The sequence below is a fragment of the Fusarium sambucinum genome, chromosome II, assembly GCF_050947815.1.
Source record: "Fusarium sambucinum isolate potato_lamoka chromosome II, whole genome shotgun sequence".
In the NCBI taxonomy this organism is placed as follows: domain Eukaryota; kingdom Fungi; phylum Ascomycota; class Sordariomycetes; order Hypocreales; family Nectriaceae; genus Fusarium; species Fusarium sambucinum.
Genome location: NC_139293.1, coordinates 3,078,444 through 3,096,317, shown reverse-complemented (window position 1 = coordinate 3,096,317; position 17,874 = coordinate 3,078,444). Strand labels below are relative to the sequence as shown.

The 17,874-nt window shown below is 47.7% G+C and overlaps 9 protein-coding genes across 9 annotated transcripts; 4 read left to right on the top strand and 5 right to left on the bottom strand.

The window, feature by feature from the left end:
- Nucleotides 1-592: 592 nt before the first annotated feature.
- On the top strand, nt 593-1,802 carry FSST1_007856 (tyrosinase family protein; the record flags this gene model as incomplete). The annotated part of the gene is made up of 4 exons (XM_083224682.1): nt 593-690; nt 740-902; nt 959-1,490; nt 1,543-1,802. The coding sequence occupies 4 exons, from the start codon at nt 593-595 to the stop codon at nt 1,800-1,802; spliced, it is 1,053 nt and encodes a 350-aa protein (XP_083083817.1).
- Nucleotides 1,803-2,211: 409 nt separating this feature from the next.
- Nucleotides 2,212-3,069, top strand: FSST1_007855 (glutathione S-transferase; the record flags this gene model as incomplete). The annotated part of the gene is made up of 5 exons (XM_083224681.1): nt 2,212-2,282; nt 2,370-2,523; nt 2,575-2,685; nt 2,735-2,926; nt 2,986-3,069. The coding sequence occupies 5 exons, from the start codon at nt 2,212-2,214 to the stop codon at nt 3,067-3,069; spliced, it is 612 nt and encodes a 203-aa protein (XP_083083816.1).
- A 1,081-nt stretch (nt 3,070-4,150) lies between these two features.
- Nucleotides 4,151-5,292, bottom strand: FSST1_007854 (nucleotide-diphospho-sugar transferase; the record flags this gene model as incomplete). Its single annotated transcript, XM_083224680.1, has 2 exons — nt 4,151-4,846; nt 4,897-5,292. The coding sequence occupies 2 exons, from the start codon at nt 5,290-5,292 to the stop codon at nt 4,151-4,153; spliced, it is 1,092 nt and encodes a 363-aa protein (XP_083083815.1).
- Nucleotides 5,293-6,371: 1,079 nt separating this feature from the next.
- Nucleotides 6,372-7,732, top strand: FSST1_007853 (PAP2 superfamily-domain-containing protein; the record flags this gene model as incomplete). Its single annotated transcript, XM_083224679.1, has 3 exons — nt 6,372-6,446; nt 6,533-7,104; nt 7,165-7,732. The coding sequence occupies 3 exons, from the start codon at nt 6,372-6,374 to the stop codon at nt 7,730-7,732; spliced, it is 1,215 nt and encodes a 404-aa protein (XP_083083814.1).
- A 1,611-nt stretch (nt 7,733-9,343) lies between these two features.
- On the bottom strand, nt 9,344-9,799 carry FSST1_007852 (uncharacterized protein; the record flags this gene model as incomplete). The annotated part of the gene is made up of 1 exon (XM_083224676.1): nt 9,344-9,799. The coding sequence occupies one exon, from the start codon at nt 9,797-9,799 to the stop codon at nt 9,344-9,346; it is 456 nt and encodes a 151-aa protein (XP_083083813.1).
- A 743-nt stretch (nt 9,800-10,542) lies between these two features.
- Nucleotides 10,543-13,222, bottom strand: FSST1_007851 (uncharacterized protein; the record flags this gene model as incomplete). Its single annotated transcript, XM_083224675.1, has 4 exons — nt 10,543-10,747; nt 10,798-10,940; nt 10,988-11,494; nt 11,543-13,222. The coding sequence occupies 4 exons, from the start codon at nt 13,220-13,222 to the stop codon at nt 10,543-10,545; spliced, it is 2,535 nt and encodes an 844-aa protein (XP_083083812.1).
- Nucleotides 13,223-14,114: 892 nt separating this feature from the next.
- FSST1_007850 (uncharacterized protein) lies at nt 14,115-15,004 on the top strand (the record flags this gene model as incomplete). Its single annotated transcript, XM_083224674.1, has 2 exons — nt 14,115-14,200; nt 14,248-15,004. 2 exons carry the CDS (start codon nt 14,115-14,117, stop codon nt 15,002-15,004), a joined length of 843 nt encoding a protein of 280 aa, XP_083083811.1.
- A 493-nt stretch (nt 15,005-15,497) lies between these two features.
- Nucleotides 15,498-16,506, bottom strand: FSST1_007849 (BTB/POZ domain-containing protein; the record flags this gene model as incomplete). The annotated part of the gene is made up of 3 exons (XM_083224673.1): nt 15,498-16,220; nt 16,274-16,400; nt 16,451-16,506. 3 exons carry the CDS (start codon nt 16,504-16,506, stop codon nt 15,498-15,500), a joined length of 906 nt encoding a protein of 301 aa, XP_083083810.1.
- A 331-nt stretch (nt 16,507-16,837) lies between these two features.
- FSST1_007848 (uncharacterized protein) lies at nt 16,838-17,827 on the bottom strand (the record flags this gene model as incomplete). Its single annotated transcript, XM_083224672.1, has 1 exon — nt 16,838-17,827. One exon carries the CDS (start codon nt 17,825-17,827, stop codon nt 16,838-16,840), a length of 990 nt encoding a protein of 329 aa, XP_083083809.1.
- Between the last annotated feature and the right edge of the window lie 47 nt (nt 17,828-17,874).

Here is a 17,874-nt window from a genome sequence, read left to right as displayed (position 1 = left end):
ACCCTAAGGCTTAGTCTAGCTGCCAGTCTTGCAAGTCCTCCATTGTTCACAACTGCCAACGATCCTTTCTCCACTTGTAGCTAAGACTGTGTGGCCTGGTAATGGATGTCTTCTAGGAATCTGCATTGTCGATTTCCCTCAAAACCTACCATTAACCAGTCGGTCTTCTCAAAGCAGGGGAGCCTAGTCAGCCGAATCCCCGGATCCTCTTCAACAAGGGACTCTTCCCCTGCATCTGTGCTTTGCCGCAGTCCAACGTCGCAGTCCCATTCCTCATTCCCAAAGCCACGGAGCCACCGCATCAGACCTAGCCAGTAACTCGCTTTACCCTCCAAATAGTACCACATTACAGGAACAATAGATCATGCATATCTTGGCTCCTCGGTATTACAGTACTCTTTTGTGATACCCTGTTCAGGTACGGGCGAATCCTTTGACATACAAGAGGCTGAAGTCGTCCAGTGTGTTCCGTTACTTTCTCCTATGCAGATCACCTCATCTCAAACACTTGAGCGATCACCTGCAGTTCTGAGACTTGTCTTTCTGCATTACCTTCCTTGATCAGTCCACCTTCTCTCTTTGGTCGTACAGCATGGTTGCCATCAAGACTTTGTGGACCGCTGTCCTCCTCGCTGGTGTGGCTCTTGTCGATTCCAAGGCATGCAAGAAGCCTCTTATCAGAAGAGAATGGTATGAATCTCTGATGTACCCTTCATGAATATTGGCTGACTTTCAACAGGCGCTCGCTCAATTTGGGTGAAAGGGATCGGTATATCAAGGCGCAGAAGTGTCTGATGAACAAGCCCTCTCAGTCATCATCATCTGATATCCCTGGTGCCAGGAATCGATGGGATGATTTTCTAGGGACACATATCATCAACGCTGACGATGTTCACTTTGTGGTACGTCCCGATAATCTCACAACTCCTCGGTTGTTTCACCCCTCTAACAATCACAGGGCGTCTTCTACCCCTACCATCGCCTTCTGATGCATGCCTATGAGCAAGAGCTTCAAACATGTGGCTGGAAGGGTGGCGTTCCCTACTGGGACTGGACTCTTGATGCCGCAGGGCCAGACAATGACACATCGGTCTTCTTTGACTCTCCCATCTTCGACAACAAGCATGGCTTTGGTGGAAATGGAGGTTGGGTCCCAGGTAACTTTTCCAACCCCGAGCCAGGCCTTCCTATCAACCCTCCCTGGGACGTGCCCGATCGTTCTGGTGGAGGCTGCATCAAGAAGGGTCCCTTTGCTGGACTCAAGTCAAACCTTGGACCAGGAAACGGTACTGCTTACAATCCTAACTGTATCCGTCGTGACTTTGCGCCGCTCTCTTTTAGAGATATGTCTGGTCCTGATGCTATCAAGGAGGGCATGGGACAGAAGGACTTTGGATTCTTTGACCGTGTCACGGAGAGCACTTTTCACTCTGGTGGTCACTGGGGAGTTGGTGGTCTGTATGGTACTATGACTGACAAGTGGCAAAGTCGTAAGTCACTCCTCTACTCCTCGATATAGATGACTTATACTGACTCTGTTAGCTGCTGACCCTCTCTTCTGGGTGCACCATGCCAACGTTGACCGCGCTTGGTGGTCATGGCAAGTTCGCGACATCAAGAAGCGCGAGAAAGATGTCTCTGGGCCTCTCGTCAACTTTGACTACGCCAACCAAATCGCTGGCAACATCACTCTGAACCATTCCATTACCATCTTCGAGACTCGTCAGTTGAAGGCTAAGGTCAAGGACGTCATGCATATTCGCAAGGGACTTCTCTGCTACGACTACGAGGACACTTACTGAAAGACGAGCGAATGAGTTGTTATGCTTTGTAATAATTGTACATAGTTCCCTTTTTCGTATATCTTACGGTATTTAATTACACACCATCTTCTCATTGGAGTAACATCTTGCATCATTCAACAACGTAACGCAACGAAGGCTCTTTTACACAATGAAAAAGGAAATTGATTGACCCGTCGGATGTAATACGTAATTAATTGAGCCGTTGTTCCGAAAAACCTGGAATCATTTCTCACGTAATGACCAACTTCAACGTTGCTGACTCAGAATGGGGGGTTGTACACTTGTAGTCCAAAGGGCGTTGACATGTAGAGAGCGGTATAAATAAGTCTGGGGATACTGCAGTTACAGGAACAATCATATACACCAATAATTCAACAATATCCTGCACGATATATCTTCTGTTACAATGTCTTCTGATTCCTCAGTCGTCTACCACTATCTTGCCATTGGCAAGCTCGGCCGTGGTGAAGTCGTCAAGTAAGTGATCCATGCGAAATGAACTTTGTTATGAGACAGCTTCAATACACATATCAGTGACTTGACTGAGCTTACTTTCCACAACAGACTGTTTTTGAAGGATGCCGGCATCCCTTTCGACGAGAAGAGATATCCCTTTGACGACACATGGAAGGAGACCAGCGAGAAGCTCAAGAGCCAGGGTATCACCCGAACTGGGCAACTTCCAGCTGTCGAGTACAAGGGCCTTGTGCTGAACCAGGTATGTCTCTAAAGTTTCTTTCACGTATACCAAGCTAACGCAGATCTAAAGCATATTCCAATCCTCAGGTTCCTGTCTCGTGAGCTCGGCAGATACGACGGCCAGACGAGCCAAGATAAGTATCTGGTAGATGCCATGGCAGATATCTACATCGAGTGGAGAGTACGTCGAAATTTTCTATCATTTATGTCGGATACTGACTATAATCCAGTCTGGTTGGGCGTCTAATCTGAGCAACGCATCAGAGGACTACAAGAACAAGACTGTCCCCAAATACTACGATCTTCTCGAGAAGTACTATTCTGAACGTGAGGGTCCTTATCTCCTTGGAGATGAAGTCAGTTATGCAGACTTTGCCGTCTATATGTCGATTGACAACGACACCAGGACCAAGACTATCCCAGTATGTTTATTATTCCAAGATTTATCAGAGAGCTTTAACTAATATTATTCGACTACTAGTCCAAGATTCCAGATGTCCTTCTCAAGTTGAAGGAAGCATTTGAGAACCGGCCTAACATTGCCGAATACATCAAGCAAGAATAAGCCGGAGTTGCAATGGGCTACAGATGGTCCTGAGGGACAAGTGAATTCATGTTCATAAATTAGATATATGTGAATAACAAGTGCGTCTTTTGCCAGTTGCTCAGCCTGGCTCTTTCACAAAAGTGCAGTATCTCTTGTCAACGTTTCATTCACAAACTTCTCAATGTCTCTCTTGTTATCCTCGGTGCTGGTGTCTCGAGCACTACCCTTGATCCAGCCATTTGCATCCCTCGTTCATGATCCAACAAGAGTTGAGGAAATTGACTGGATGTCTTTGCTCGAACTTGGCATGCTTGGATGCCAAGAACTGGAATTAAAAGGACCCTTGCCAAGATGTGATGTGCGATTTCGACCCTGGATCGTTGTGCAGTTGAGCAAGGGCCAACAGAACATTGCGGGATCAGATAGAAGCTATACAGTGGGTTGAGTTAAGAGGGCATTGGCATGAAGTAGCTCAGATCCGAGTTTCGTGTCTTTCAACAGACATTGTTTTAAAAAATGCTGTAGTATACTCAAGCCCACTTGCGACGCAGTCTGTCAAACGGTTTACTTGATAGTCAACCAAACTGCCCTTAGGGTGCCAGAAAAGCTGACCGTTTGAGACATAGAGACAAAATTAATTGGTCACTTAATGCTGTTTAGACTATAGTCTTAGGTCATTTATTTTTGAACCCTAAAGTTTAGAGGTCATATTTGCTACTGCCCTCAAGTACCTCTTAGTCGAGCCTGTACGCAAAAGAAGTGTAAGAAGACTTCCACATTGACTGGGCTGGGACAGTCACAGCATGATGGTGGTTGGCCAGTCAAGTACCGTTGGAGGCTAATGTTAACTGGGTTTGGGCGCATCGATTTGGTGTACACTTACGTGTCGCAGGCGATGCACCATGCGCGGGTGGTGATTACATGCCGACATGCCGCGATACGATTAAACAGTGCTGATGATAACATTCGCAAAGATACTACTCGGCGCAACAATCATAGACGGCAGGCTTGTGGATAATAACTTCTTGAAGCATTCATAGAATAAAATTCGCTGGCATTACCGTATTATAGTCGTATATAATTACCCATTAAAATCCGTCTACGTGAGCTTAATGCTCTCCTTGTACTCATCATTCGAAGGTGTCTTCTCGAAGAATCTCGTCCAGCACTTCATCATAAGCATGTTGAGCAGGTACAGTCCTGCGCAGAGTCCAACGGCGCCAAGGGCGTACCAAACCCAGGGTCGATCGCCAACCCACATCAGAGCCTTGGTATCACCGTGGTGCCACGACGCACCCTCGTAATCCGTAAGGTACGGTTCCAGAGATGTCGCGTTGATGACCTGCACAGTCTGTTCGGGCAGAGAAGGCTGCTCGAGGAGGTAGTTCTTGAGGGCCATGGTGAGGAAGAGTGGTCCTGCTGAGACCATGACTGCGACGTGAGGGACGATGTGCCTCCAGGGTTTTGTGATGTCGTTGTAGAGTTGGATGCGCGAGAGCGCCTTTGTGAAGGCGGGGTGACGAGCTGATGTGATCATCATGTCGTTGGAGACGCCAGTAGGAGTTGTAGACTTGAAGACAGCGTGGTGCTTGCCGCCGGTGGCTTCGATCTGCTCGAGAGGAATGGAAGCGTTGCAAAGTGTGTCCATGTCGAGATACATACCACCGTAGTGGTGAAGAACGAAGTAGCGGATGGCATCGGCGCGCTGGATGTTGAATGGGAAGTTATCCCAGGTGTCGATGAACCAAGGGTACTCTTCGGAGATGAAGTCGCGGGCTTTGTCGTCGGTCCAGTGCTGTCAAAAATTAGTCTTGTTCCCTCGACCCTAAATCCCAATCAACATACCATGTACTCATAGTCGGAGTAAGTAGTTTTGCAACTCTGCACCAAGTCGGTCCATGCTTCAGGGATCGTCTCGTTCGCACTCGTCTGGTGGAAGATTCTCGGTATCGTCTGTTTCTCAGGTAAAGTAGGTGGGAAAGAAGTATCGTTGAGCGAAAAGGTAAGTCGTGCGCCGAAAAGTTCCTCGTTGCGGCGGAGCAAAGTGATGAGCGGCCAAAAGGCGTTGACGAGGACAGAAACGATGAAGATATCGATAAGGACCAAAATCACATTGGAGCGACGAAATCTTGGCAATCGATGGTACTTTTTAGGCACTGAAGAGGCCCAATCCATGTGCTCTTCATCGTAAGGGGATTGACAGTCGGCGCGCGAAGGGCCGAGGATTGGAGAGGAGGACATTTGGAAAGGAAGTTGTATTATTAGAAGATATAAGCAAAAAGAAGAAGGAATAAGCTTTCCAGAATTGACAAAAAAAGGAACCACCAAGCGGTGTTGAAGTTGACCTTGTGCCAAGTCGCGATGGATTTGTTTTGTTTGGTGGTATTAAGGAGTGAGAGGTTTAAAAGAGCAAAGCTTGGCTTCGAATTAATCTGACAGGATGAGGATGAAGGAAAGTGGAGAGCGGAGGGTCGCTTAGTCTACAGTCCAGGGTTGAGTTCCATCTTGAATAGAAGGGGTTTTGACCCTTTATCGCCTAAAAATCTTTCAACTTTTGGGGGTCATTGGCTGATAATCACTCCACTGACTGTCTGTTAGTATGGGACGACATAAAAGGCGGTCACTAAAGAGCATACAATTCGGGAACACCTTTTCTGTCATCCATGAAATGAAACGCCCCTTGAACTAATTTAGCTCTTGATAAAAAGCCAAGCTCCGACTTTACCGAATTGAATTGTAGGAAATGGATATCCTACGTCACAGCTGACATTGCTCAGGGGCTATGCTATGCATGCACAATTTCAATTTCAATCCATTAGCTGCTGCACGGCACTGAAGATGCCCGCACAAATTGCGAGCACGCGCCCTATCCAACCAATTCCAGCAAGGCGCATAGTCACCTCTTCATCTCCCTGGCTCAATGCCCACCGCCCCCTAGGCAGTCTACCAGTCTTGTTCTGTCGCGCGAACGGCTTTTGGTACAGCGGCACGCGAGCGATGGTACCGGTAAATCCTGATCGCTGGTGCATCTCCCTTTAGGTTCCCTTTTATCCTTGTCCTTTGCCTGGTTGTCGGAGCAAATCTTTTTCCCACGACCGAACAGCTGCTCAAGTCCTGTACAAACTAGGCAAGGGCAAGTTTACCAGGTTTATTCTCCGTGTCTTCCGAAGTAAACCTTGGCTTTACCTGACCTTTACTTTATCTTTTGACCTCTCTTTTTACCTTTAACCTTAACCTTGCGCTTCTCTATTCATTCCCTCCTCTTGGTATTTTTTATTTTATTTTATTTTGCATCTGGACATGCCGCTTCAACGAACATAATGGCTCAAACAGAACAGAAAGATCAAGACTTGGGCGCACCTCAATTTGCCTATCATGCCGTCGTCGAACCAATCGTACGTATATTCAATTCCCTGTCGATTTCTTCAGTTGCGATTCTCCCCAACGATGACCAAAGACTAACCTCAAGTGTCTGCAATAGTTTATCGTCGGTGTCATGGTAGCATCTTGCTACTTCAATCGCCTACGCAACTTCTCAATCATCCCTTCGTCGAAGCAAGATCAGGGACTGTTGGGTCAATCGAAACTCGAGCCATGGGATGAAGACGACGTCCACGACGAAACGGAGCGAGCCAACCTCGCCGCTGCCTCTTCGCCAGCCTCGTCTCTGACAGAAGTCCACCCTTCCAAACAGCGTAGCTGCTGCGGCGCCGCCATCCGCACGCCCAACTCATCTCGCTACGCAAAGTACTGGCATTCACGATTCATACAAAAGTTTCCTTTCCTTGTCGAGATGTTCTACTGGGCTGTCAACTTGGTCTTCTACGTCGGTGTCAAGAATGCGAGCGAGCTTGTCGCCGCGACCGACGGTGTTTGGGAGACGGCTGAGAACCATGGAAAGGCGGTGTTGTGGTTTGAGCATGAGGGGCCATTCAGCTGGATGTTCCCTCTGCGTGAGATCGATGTGCAGTCATTCTTCAGAAATGATCACCAGACGATGCTGACCATCCTCAACCGCGCTTACTCCCTTATTCATATCCCCGTTACAGTCAGGTATGTTTTTTTTAGTGATGACGTCTCGATGTTGAACTTGTCTAACGGAATTTATCGTAGCTTTCTCGCATGGTACTACTACGCTGCACCAACGCATGCCCAATTTGCTGAAGCTCGTCGCATGATGACTTTGACCAACCTTTTCAGCTTTGTCGTCTTCACCACCTACCCATGCATGCCACCTCGCCTTCTGCCCGAAGAGTATGGCTTCTTCGACACTGTCCGTCGCGAGGACGCCGAGTCCATCTACGCCACCAACAAGTTCTTTAATCAGCTGGCAGCTTTCCCATCGCTGCACTTTGGCTACTCTTTCTGTATTGGTACTGTGCTCCTGTACCACTCTGGTCTATTTCGCCGCCGTCTCGCACCCCGCGAGAAGCGCCTCAGCAAGATGTGGCAGGTGTTTTTCGTTGCTCTCAGTATTTTGTACCCTGCCTTTGTTCTGACTATTATTGTCGCTACGGCGAACCACTACTGGCTTGATGCTATGGCCGCTACATTTGTTGTTTTGGCTGCGTGGTTGTCCAACCGCATCTTGTTAGGACTGCTACCCTTGGAGGATCTCTTCCTCTATTGTGTCAAGCTGGAGAAGCCATTCCCAACCACCGGAAACAGAGGAGGCAAGTAAACGAATGTCAATGTCTTGTCCTATGCACACAATCAATATGCATATTTTGCTCTCTATACCTACATTACGAAACAGCATACAAGCGGTGTAGTGTGTAACGAGTCCACCACCATAATGTTAATCTAGAATAATGCCAATCCACAAATGATGATCCAATTGTCCCCCACTTCACGCATTGATCGGTGATCCCACAACCCGCGACTCCGTCCAAAACATCGATTTTCACAAGCCCTCGGACCTCATCGTTAGGTTTGTATAGCGGGGTGTGTAAAATTGTGGTGGAGCAAAGTCTCCCCCTTCTTTACTTCCACACGCCCTTTCGCGGAATTAAATATGGATCGTGGGCATAAAAAACATCGGACCCGGGGGAAGATTGTGATCCGAGTTTTAAAGGCACGGAGTTTCCAGCGTATCGGAATACCGATCCTTCATGGACAAGGGGAGAAGGTTAAAAGAAAAATAAGCAGTGCGTTGCAATGATGAGCTGACTGTACTGGGGCTGAGATTAAGGTGACGTTTACGCCTGTAATGAACGAACGCGCGGCAATGAGACCGAGATAATACGCGTTTAGATAATAATGGTCAAGTTAGAACAAGCCACCCATCCAAAGGGTTGCATCTCAACGTGAAAAAAGTTATTGAAATGCTCGTTTGTGGTTTAGAAGAAGAGATAGGATAAGCTTTTGAGAAATAAGCTTTTGTTGACGGTTGTTGAATTCTGTCGCAGATGTCTTGAGTTGCATTCCTGTCCTCGTTTGCGACCCGAGGGACCATTCATCGCGAATGGCCTCCCATAGAGTCTAAAGATGACAGTATTAAAGACAACCACTATCATAACGACAAGGATACTGTTCAGAATTGTTATGCTGCAAGACATTGATCCTTCTCGTCAATCGCAATCCTTAGGCGAATTCTCAGGGGCTTTACAGAGTCAACCCACGATGAAGATGTTATCAGAATTGCTATAGAAGCTTATCGTGTCGCGCCAACAAGAACTCTAACGTTCGCTGAGCTTTACATAAATATTGTCATCCATCTTCTTTCCAGGGTTCCTATGGTATTCTAGAATCTCGGTACACGCTCAGTTGATCGTCAATCGACGATGAAAAAAGATCGGGTTCAAAATCGTCGCATTTACCCTGAAGCTCCCCCACTAAGTCGGATCCTTCCGTAGACCCTGATAAGCGCAAACTTCTGTTTTGTGCGTTCCGGGTCTGGTAGTAGTTATTAAGGATGTTCTATTGCGACAGTCAATCAACGGCCTTTTGATGTGACAAAGATTGCGCACGCGATGTAGCGATTTGCCCAGGTTGCTTCGCGTCAGCTCTTCAGTGGTGCTTCTACCCTGTTCGTATCATACCACTGTCATGCATTGAACAATGGCACAGCACTAGGATCAGTTAAATGGTCCCTACAATTACTGACACAATTCATTTAAGACAGTAGGCGCAATCAGACATTGACTGTGAATTCATCAGAGGCTGGGCGATAAGTTACATATGTGACAACCGTAATCTGCCCATCCATCATCCATCGCATCGTATTGCGTTGTGGTAATATCATTCCATCTCCCAAAAACCCATTTCATACTTTTCCATCAACTCCAATTTTTTACTTCTTGGAAGCAACCTTGGCGAGGTCGGCGAGGGCCTCACGGCGCTTGAACTTGGCGTCAGCGATAACACCGGCGTCGGCGTCGCTGGAGAAGTTTCCGCTCCAGGTGACAAAGGTCTGACCCTCGTGCTGGCCGGAGGTGATGGGGTAGGCGCGGATGGTGCTGACAACGGAGGTGTAGCTCAGGGCGGGCTGGGAAGAGATGACGCTGTAGGTGATGTAGTGGTCGATGCTGGAGTGCTCCTCCTGCTTAACCTCGAGGACGGTGCCGTCCTTGAAGGTCCACTTGACGATGTCGGTGTCGGGAGAAGAGCCCTTGACCCATTCGGAAGACTCGAGGGCAGAGTAGAACTTGGAGAAGTCCTGGAGCTTGATGAGGTGCCAGACGTCGCTGAAAGAGGCCTCAATGACGGCGGACTCGATGACTGAGGTGGAGGTAGGGATGGCAGACATTTTGGATGAGAGTGAAGTTTTTGTTTGTTTATTTGTGTCTTTGACAGTGATGGAAGAGTTCAAGAAGTGGTGATGGGAGGGAGGAAAAAGTAGTAGAGGCACAGTAAATAGAGGGGTCAAGTTCAAGTGGTGGGAGGGCTTGTTAGTGTCGTCATAGGCAGCTCAGAGCTCTACAAACAGAAAGAGCTGCTCTGCCGCTGCCACTTTAAGGAATGTCATGACTTCAGCCGTCGATGTCGTCACTATTGCAGCTTCCAACTCAATTCAATCTACACCATCTTTATGCGTCTTTGCGACAAACATTCACTATCATCAGTCGACACACTTGACCCATCGTAACTAAGGGTCCTCGCGATAATATTTTTTTTCTCTCTTTTTTTTTTTCTTGGGTGGGGTGATACGGGTTGGGTGGAACTCACGATAACACGAATTATCCAAAGAAGAGCCTTCAATTGAGATTCATTTATTACGATACCCACTCCAGCAATTGATCAAGTAATAGGTAGCTGGGAGTACAAGAGATGAAATTAGTAGGACACTTTATGCTACTTGTACCAGACTTAGGCTGGTCCTTTTTATACGCCAACTACTGTAACCCACTACTCGAGGTCGTCGCGCAACACAATTACTGCTGGCCTCTAACACAGTCCAGAGGACCAACATCTTGGCTCAGATCCAATTGACTTCGGTACTTCTATAATAACCTATTAATGCTCTATACATGCTTTTATTACCCATCATACTCATTCTTGAGATGCAGTTTCAGATGCCTCCCCTTCAAGTTCCTTCTTCTCCTTCTCCTTCTTCTCAATTGTCGTCTGCTTCTCCCACATAGCATGGTATCTTCCCCCACGAGCCAAGAGCTCATTATGTGTACCTCGCTCTGCAATCTCGCCCTTGTGAAGAACGATGATCTGGTCCGAGGTTGTGATTGTAGACAATCGGTGTCTAAGAAATTGTTAGTTCATGCTTGGGAATGGCAACGGTGTTCAACTTACGCGATGGTGATGGTTGTGCGTCCGGCTGTTACGCGCTCAAGAGCATCCTGAATCTGTCGCTCAGTGTGCGAGTCTAGAGAAGCGGTGGCTTCGTCAAGAAGAAGGATTCGCGCATCTTTGAGAATAGCGCGTGCGATAGCGATCTGTCGAGGTTAGCTAAATCCAGACTCCTCGATGCGCAAGAACTTACCCTCTGTCGTTCACCTCCAGACAGTTTCAAACCGCGCTCTCCAACCTTGGTCTCGTACCCATCAGGGAAGTTCAAGATCCTCTCGTGAATGTTCGCAGCCTTGCATGCCTCATACACATCCTCCTCTGTCGCATCAGGTCTCGCATACAGCAGATTGTACATGATTGTCGCGTTGAACAGCACGGTGTCCTGTGGCACGACACCAATGTTTCTGCGCAGGCTGTCGAGCTTGAGATCTCTCAGATCATGGCCATCAATGGTAACAGAACCGTCTGTGACGTCGTAGAAGCGGAAGAGAAGTTTGAGCGAGGTGGACTTTCCACTGCCGGATTCGCCAACGATGGCTGTCTTTGTGCCGGGTGCAACAGTGAAGTTGATGCCGTCGAGGACAAGGCCGCCCTTCTTAGTCTGGTAAGCGAATTTGACGTCGTTGAAGGAAACTTCGCCCTTGATGGGAGGAAGAACGATAGCGTCTGGCTTTTCGACTACGCCAGCGGTTTCTTTGAACTGTTCAAATTAGCAATTTTTCCAAAGCCGGGCCACGAGAAAACTTACCAGATCAAGAAGTCGCTCTGCTTCAATAAGATTATTCTGTAGCATGGTATAGTATGTACCGAAGAAGTTCAAAGGTCCCTGAAGCTGAACAAAGTAGTTGATGAGACTCACAAACTCGCCAACAGTCTGCTCTCCGATAGAGATCTTGTATGCCGAGACAACAACGAGTAGGGCAGTGCCCAGAGTGAAGATGGAGCTCTGGGTAAGGTTGAGAGCTGCAAGAGACCACTGCACAAGTCGCTCAGCACGTTGAAAGACAGTAACATGTTCTCTAAACCGCGCTGTCTCACGAACGACAGCACAATTGTGCTGAACCGTTTCATACGCCACAATGGCATCTGTCTTGATAGCCTCCATTTCTCGTGTCTTCATCGCCATGTCTCTCCTCTGCTTGCCACGGTACTTGGCCACGTAGATAGTAAGGAAGATGTAGGACCACATGATGAAGAAAACAATGATTAAGTAGAACGGATCAAACATGTAAAAGAACACCACGCCGGCAACGAAGATGTCAAATACCATAGGGAAAACCTGGAAACAGAAGCTCTCGAGGAAGGTGTTGATTGAGGCGCCTCTGCTCAGCGCACTGGTGACCTCACCAACCTTCTTGTTAAGATGAAACTCCAGAGAAAGACCCAAGACATGTTCAAATGCAGCGGATGACAGTCGTCTGAATAAAGATTGTGATACTGGGATCCAAAGGACGGAACGCGCTGCTCCAAGAGCACCTTGGTTGCCTTGTAGGGCACGGTAGACTACGTAAAGGAGAATCTGCTTATAAGGCAGTTTTCCTTCGCCAAGATTGTCGACAAGAACTCCCAGTTGGAGCGGACCAAGGACGTTGACGAGACGTTGGCAGACTAGGATGACGATACAGACAAGGACGATGGCTTGGTAGAGAGGCGAATCCTTGGGCCAGAGGTATGGAAATAGAACTTTGAAACCAGCGAAATAATCCAGCCAGCCCGTTCCGGAGACTTGTGTACGTCTCGGTTCAGCTGTGGAAGGGGGAACGCTCCCATAACCTTCGGCGTTGCCATTTCCATTCTCCAGCAAGCCCTGTCGTTCCTCGGGCAGAGATTTTGGTTGGAGGGATTTCAATTTGTACTCTCTCAACGTAAATGAGCCGATCATGAGAGCAAGAACAAAGACCCTCGCCGAGCCGAGAATGTTGGTGGTGTCGACGAAATCAGGCGAGACACGAAGTTGAGGCTCCACCGCGGACAAGACTGCTGCGATGACGATTTCTGCAAGCGCGGCAACACACCACGCTGCAAGGTGAGCGCCATTCGGATTCCAAGGTCCTTCAGGATCGGGGAGGAGACCGGCGAGGAAATAGAGTAAAACACCGACAAAGGATGCTAAGTATGCGCTGAATGAAAACAGAATCTTTCCCTTGATCTCCTTCTGATCCGCAAAAACCTCCCTCGTAGTAAGAACGATACTCGCAGTAATTAATCCTGAAAGAACGAGCTGAAAACCCCATATTAATCTCGCGTAGATCCGTTGGATTTTCTCAGTCTTTGACTTAAGCTCGTTGTCTAACGCGTTCTGACGCGCTTTCGGATCGCCATGGCGAGTGAGGTAGAACTGAGCAGATTGGACACCCAGAAGCGTGACGAAAAGGGCGCATGGATAGGCGTAGAAGCCTATCTTCAACCCAAGCTCTTCCTTGGCCATGACGAGAGGCAGTGATGGTGTTTACAGGAGAGTTTCGGTGTTGCGAGATGATGTCAAGGTTGCCGGGGTTTTAATGTTCCGAGGAGGCGAAGAGAGATTAGTCATCTGATTTATCAGCTTGAATAATGGCGAGATTCTTCTTTTTGTTTCACGGCAATCATTTCAGACAAGTTGTCTGCCTTCTTTATCTTGTTCGTGGATTCGTATTGCCTTCTTTGTTTTGTACCTGTCAACACTAGCTGTTTTCACTGTTTCCGGTTTGTCCGATGGTTAGCTGCATTCTCCAAAGCAACCCTGTCGCTCTGCATGCCGTTTCCAGGTCTGAAGCAAGATATTGTGTTCACCAATGAGCCTCTTCTTACTCAGTATATGCAATGAAAATGGTTGCCTACTTCCAGTCAGAACTCATTCGGGAATGAATTTATCAAGGCAACTCAAATTGAGGCGGAGTACTTGAATATCAGGCTATGTTGTTGGTTCCAATACTGTGATAAAGGTGCAGCTCGACGTGTCAGCCGCTGAGTGATAATCAGGCTCTCATCTTTGACCGGAAAGAGAAAACCGAGCACACACACCCATAATCTCTTGCATCGCTTATGTCAATTGAGAAACAGGCTGTGAGGCACACTTCAATGTCCAAATGAACACGCATGAAAAGGCACAAAGTGTGTGCAAATGGAGAGGGCACAAATAGGCTGTAATGTCCGCCGTCTCAATTCGGAAACTCACAGAATATTTCGAGTGGCAGTTAGCGAAGGCAGAGAAAAGCTTGATAAATTCTAGGTCAAGCAACTTCCGGATTGTGAACGGGATGAAATGGTACCTTTGGACGAACATGGAAATGACTACGACTTTTGCCACGTTGGACAGGGTCGTCATGTAACTTTCCATCATGGGTCCTATACTAGAACTGGAGATCACAACATATCTCATGGATCGAGCAGAAGGCGAGATAGCTCAATTGTTGGCAGTGCAGATGTAAGTGAGAATGTGGGTATGGCTTCTTGATGACTAACGCCAACCAGACATTCCCTACGAGATCAGCTTGAACAAACAGAGAGGACTGTTAAGAAATCTGTCCGTAGCAAGCAATTGCAGAAGAACCATGGGAAAGATTCCATTCCAGAATTCGAAGATTGTGCAACGCTACTCGTCGGTCTGTCAGAAAGCATGCGCCGTACTGGAACTGTTCCCAGCGACAAAAGGTCACGGAAGCATGGTGAACGGAGAAGACGACGTAGGCACACATCGGATCAATCGTCCACGGGTAGTAGTGATTCTCTCTCAACAGTAACATCCGGATCATCACAGCAGACTGCTAGTTCCATCGATTGTTCTTCAGTTCAGACAACGCCTATATTCACTGCATTTCGTGTGTCTCATAGATATCAGGAACGGCCGATATCACAGTCTCCACTGTTGCGACCGACGCCTCGGACACCTCATATGACCCAGATAGCCCACGCGCCAGAGGTGACTCAGACTCCTACGAGTGATCGGTATATAGATATCGGATCATCGATTGAAGGAGGATGGGTAAGAGACCCCGGAGACGCAAATGCGCCACCTCACAAAATCAACTTAATACTGGATCCCAACGTATTTGGCAATTACATCTCATTTGTAAAAGCCGATGAACTCCGTTTACAAATAAAGGAACTTGAACCAGATGATGCTCATCACCCATCACAATCAGCAGAAACCAACAATCGCGTGGGTCGAGTCATAGGAAAGGTTTCGGGTATACCGTATCAACTCATGAGATTCGGTAGCGCGTTTTGAGCCCGCTAGCTTAATCAGGAATGAGAATCTCTTGTGTTATATACGGTGGATGCTTACGCTAACTCTATGCAGCCAAAACGCGCTACCGAATTTCATGAGTTGGTACGGTAGAATGGCGACAAAAGAGGAATTCAAAACCTATCATGGTGGACTTTTGGGTAACAATGTTGCACCCTAGCAGGATGACTGAACAGCTGATATTTGGGACCGAGTTCGTAAAAAGGCTTTGAAGAATTGTTGAGATGGAGAGATAGTTGGCATGTTCATCATGAAAGGAGAATAATTTGAAAATCTCGTCATAGAAGATTCGGGCAGTGAACTAAGTACATAATGCTCTCTATTTGCTTCAGATTTTGGCTCATCTTGGCCAAAGAATAAAGCCATTTTGCCACGATCTAGGCCCAAATTCCTTGGGACCATAGACCTACAGTCGTGATAGATACATGACTATGTTTGTTTGTCAACGTCCATAGAAAAATACACAGCGTTGGCTTCACGAGGAGGATGCCGCTTGTTTGTACTCCGTACGTCGAACCCGAGTGAGCCTCATGATAAGATCTAACCCCAACTCAGTGTTCCTGATGACATTTTGCAACCGTTCGTTCTCGAGCCAATAGACCTTCGCTTGCAGCACACTAAGAATGACGCTGCGCATTCCCCAATCCTCCTTGATAGCCGAGGTGTAGAAATGCTCCACAGCAAGTAGGAACGACTCACTGTGGTGGTGGATCCGAGCCTCGTCCTTGAACTTGTCGAGAGATAGAGCCTTGAGGTCTTTGATTCCATACTTCTCACCCAGCGCGTAGACCTTTACGTGCAGAGCGAAACCCGGTTCTCGTGTTACAGCGAAAGGATTCCGAGTTGGCGTTGCAGCGGCAGGGGAAACGGGTCTGGGAGAGTTCTGCAGCTCGTGTCGGAACCCAACAAGACCGCCATGCTGGCTACCAGAACCTTGATATCTGACCGGAGTGTCGGCAGAATTTGGTGATGCATCGAAGCCTGCACTTGAAGAAAAAATTGGAGGACTAGCTTGTTCCACACATCGTCTTTTCGCCGAGTCGGACACCAGCTTGGGCGTTTTGATGGAATGATTCTTAGCCTTGGTTGTAGCAGGCGTCTCTGGAGGGGTATAGTTTTGAAGGTATAAATATCGGATCATCATTTTGACAGCTACAGGATCATGACCAGACAGGTCGATCTTGCCTGTACTTGCCCCCTATGTCACTGGTTAGCGCTTCTTATGAACAATCTTGGAGAAAACAAGCGTGCCTTGGACTCGCTATCGCACTCAGCAGCGAAGACGGGGGATCGGGTACAGACGATCGATTTGTGAACGTCGTATTCATCTGTGCCACAGGTGATTGTGAGATCAGAATATGCGCCTGTCTCAAGCAACCTGTAACTACCGTGAGAATCTTGGTTACAGACTCAGGAAGAAAAACGTACTTTGAGAGAGACTGACCAAGCTCACTCGTCAAAGGAACAGAATTAGAGAGCGCCATGGTAAAGGCAAGACGCTGGAGTGAGAGTGAAGGATGGTTTGTGATGAAGAAGGCATTTGATCACCAGTGGGGGGAGGAGAAGAAAAGTGGGAAGGTGCAGGGCAGCCTGCACGACAAGCACCGTCACTTCACTGCCAGTGACAATGCACTGCAAGAAAACTGTCGCCTGGAAGCCCCCCGGAGCAAATATACCGAAACAGCTCAATTGAGTAATAAATAAAACTGATTTCTGTTCCATATCAGCCCTGGAAGATTAACTTTCGAGAGGTAAGAGTCTGTTCCCCTGCTGAGTGTTTACCTAATTATCGCGTTCCCTGACTACCTTCATGCTCTACAAAACATCCTTCAAGCTCTTCAAAACCTTTGAGTACGCCATGTCTCTCGCATCAGAATTGAAAAAGTCACGGCTAGTTGTTTTGTCAAACGCGTGAGCCCCTTGAACCCTGACAACTTTACCATTAATGCCACCTCGCACCAGTTTCTCCCCAAATGCTTCAATCTCTGGCGCGAATACATCACCAAAACAGGCAAATAGCACAACATGTGCAGGAAAGGACATCGTGTCAGCGTACATTGGTGAGGCTCTGGGTGATTTGCGGTCTTCAGCTCTGGGAAGATATGCTTCGGTGATGAGATGTTGAAACCAAAACGGCAATGGTCGGATGGGGTTTGCCACAATCTTCTGTTCGGGCGGAATGGAGAAGTCTACACCTGGATAGAAAGAGTACACCGCTCGAATGTTGATGTTCTTAAACTCGCGTCTGAGTTCGGAGGAGGCTACCAATGCCAAGTTTCCGCCTGAGCTGAAGCCCGATAAAGCAACGCGGTCAAGGTCAAATAGATGCGACTGACTCTCAACCCATCGCAAAATATCCTCGGCGTCTTCAATAGCGGCAGGGAAGGGATCTTCTGGTGTTTTACGATAATCTGCGTCAAGAACAAGAATGTTCCGCCCCACAGCTATCCTCTCACAAAACTCATGGTCCATGCCCAAGTTGGGCAACATGCATCCGCCTCCATGCCAATTGATGACCAGGCCACGCTTGTCACTGTCGGTGTAATCTGGGGGATAATAGATCCATGCATCTATGAAGCGGTTCAAATCGCGTGATGGAATGCGCACGAGCTTGCGGTTGCAGGTTGGCGAGGGTTTGAAGTGAGGTCTTGTAGCGACTTGATTTATAAGACGGAGGAGTGTGACGATGATTTTGAGGCGAACGTATTGCCAGAATGTGTGGGTGACCATTTTAACAGTGTTGTGATGGTCGTATATTGAGGTTGGGTTGCCAACATGCTTCTCATGTAGCTGTGCCAAAGACATGACGACGGGGCGATGTTCTTTTATATCACACATCTTACATCAACCTA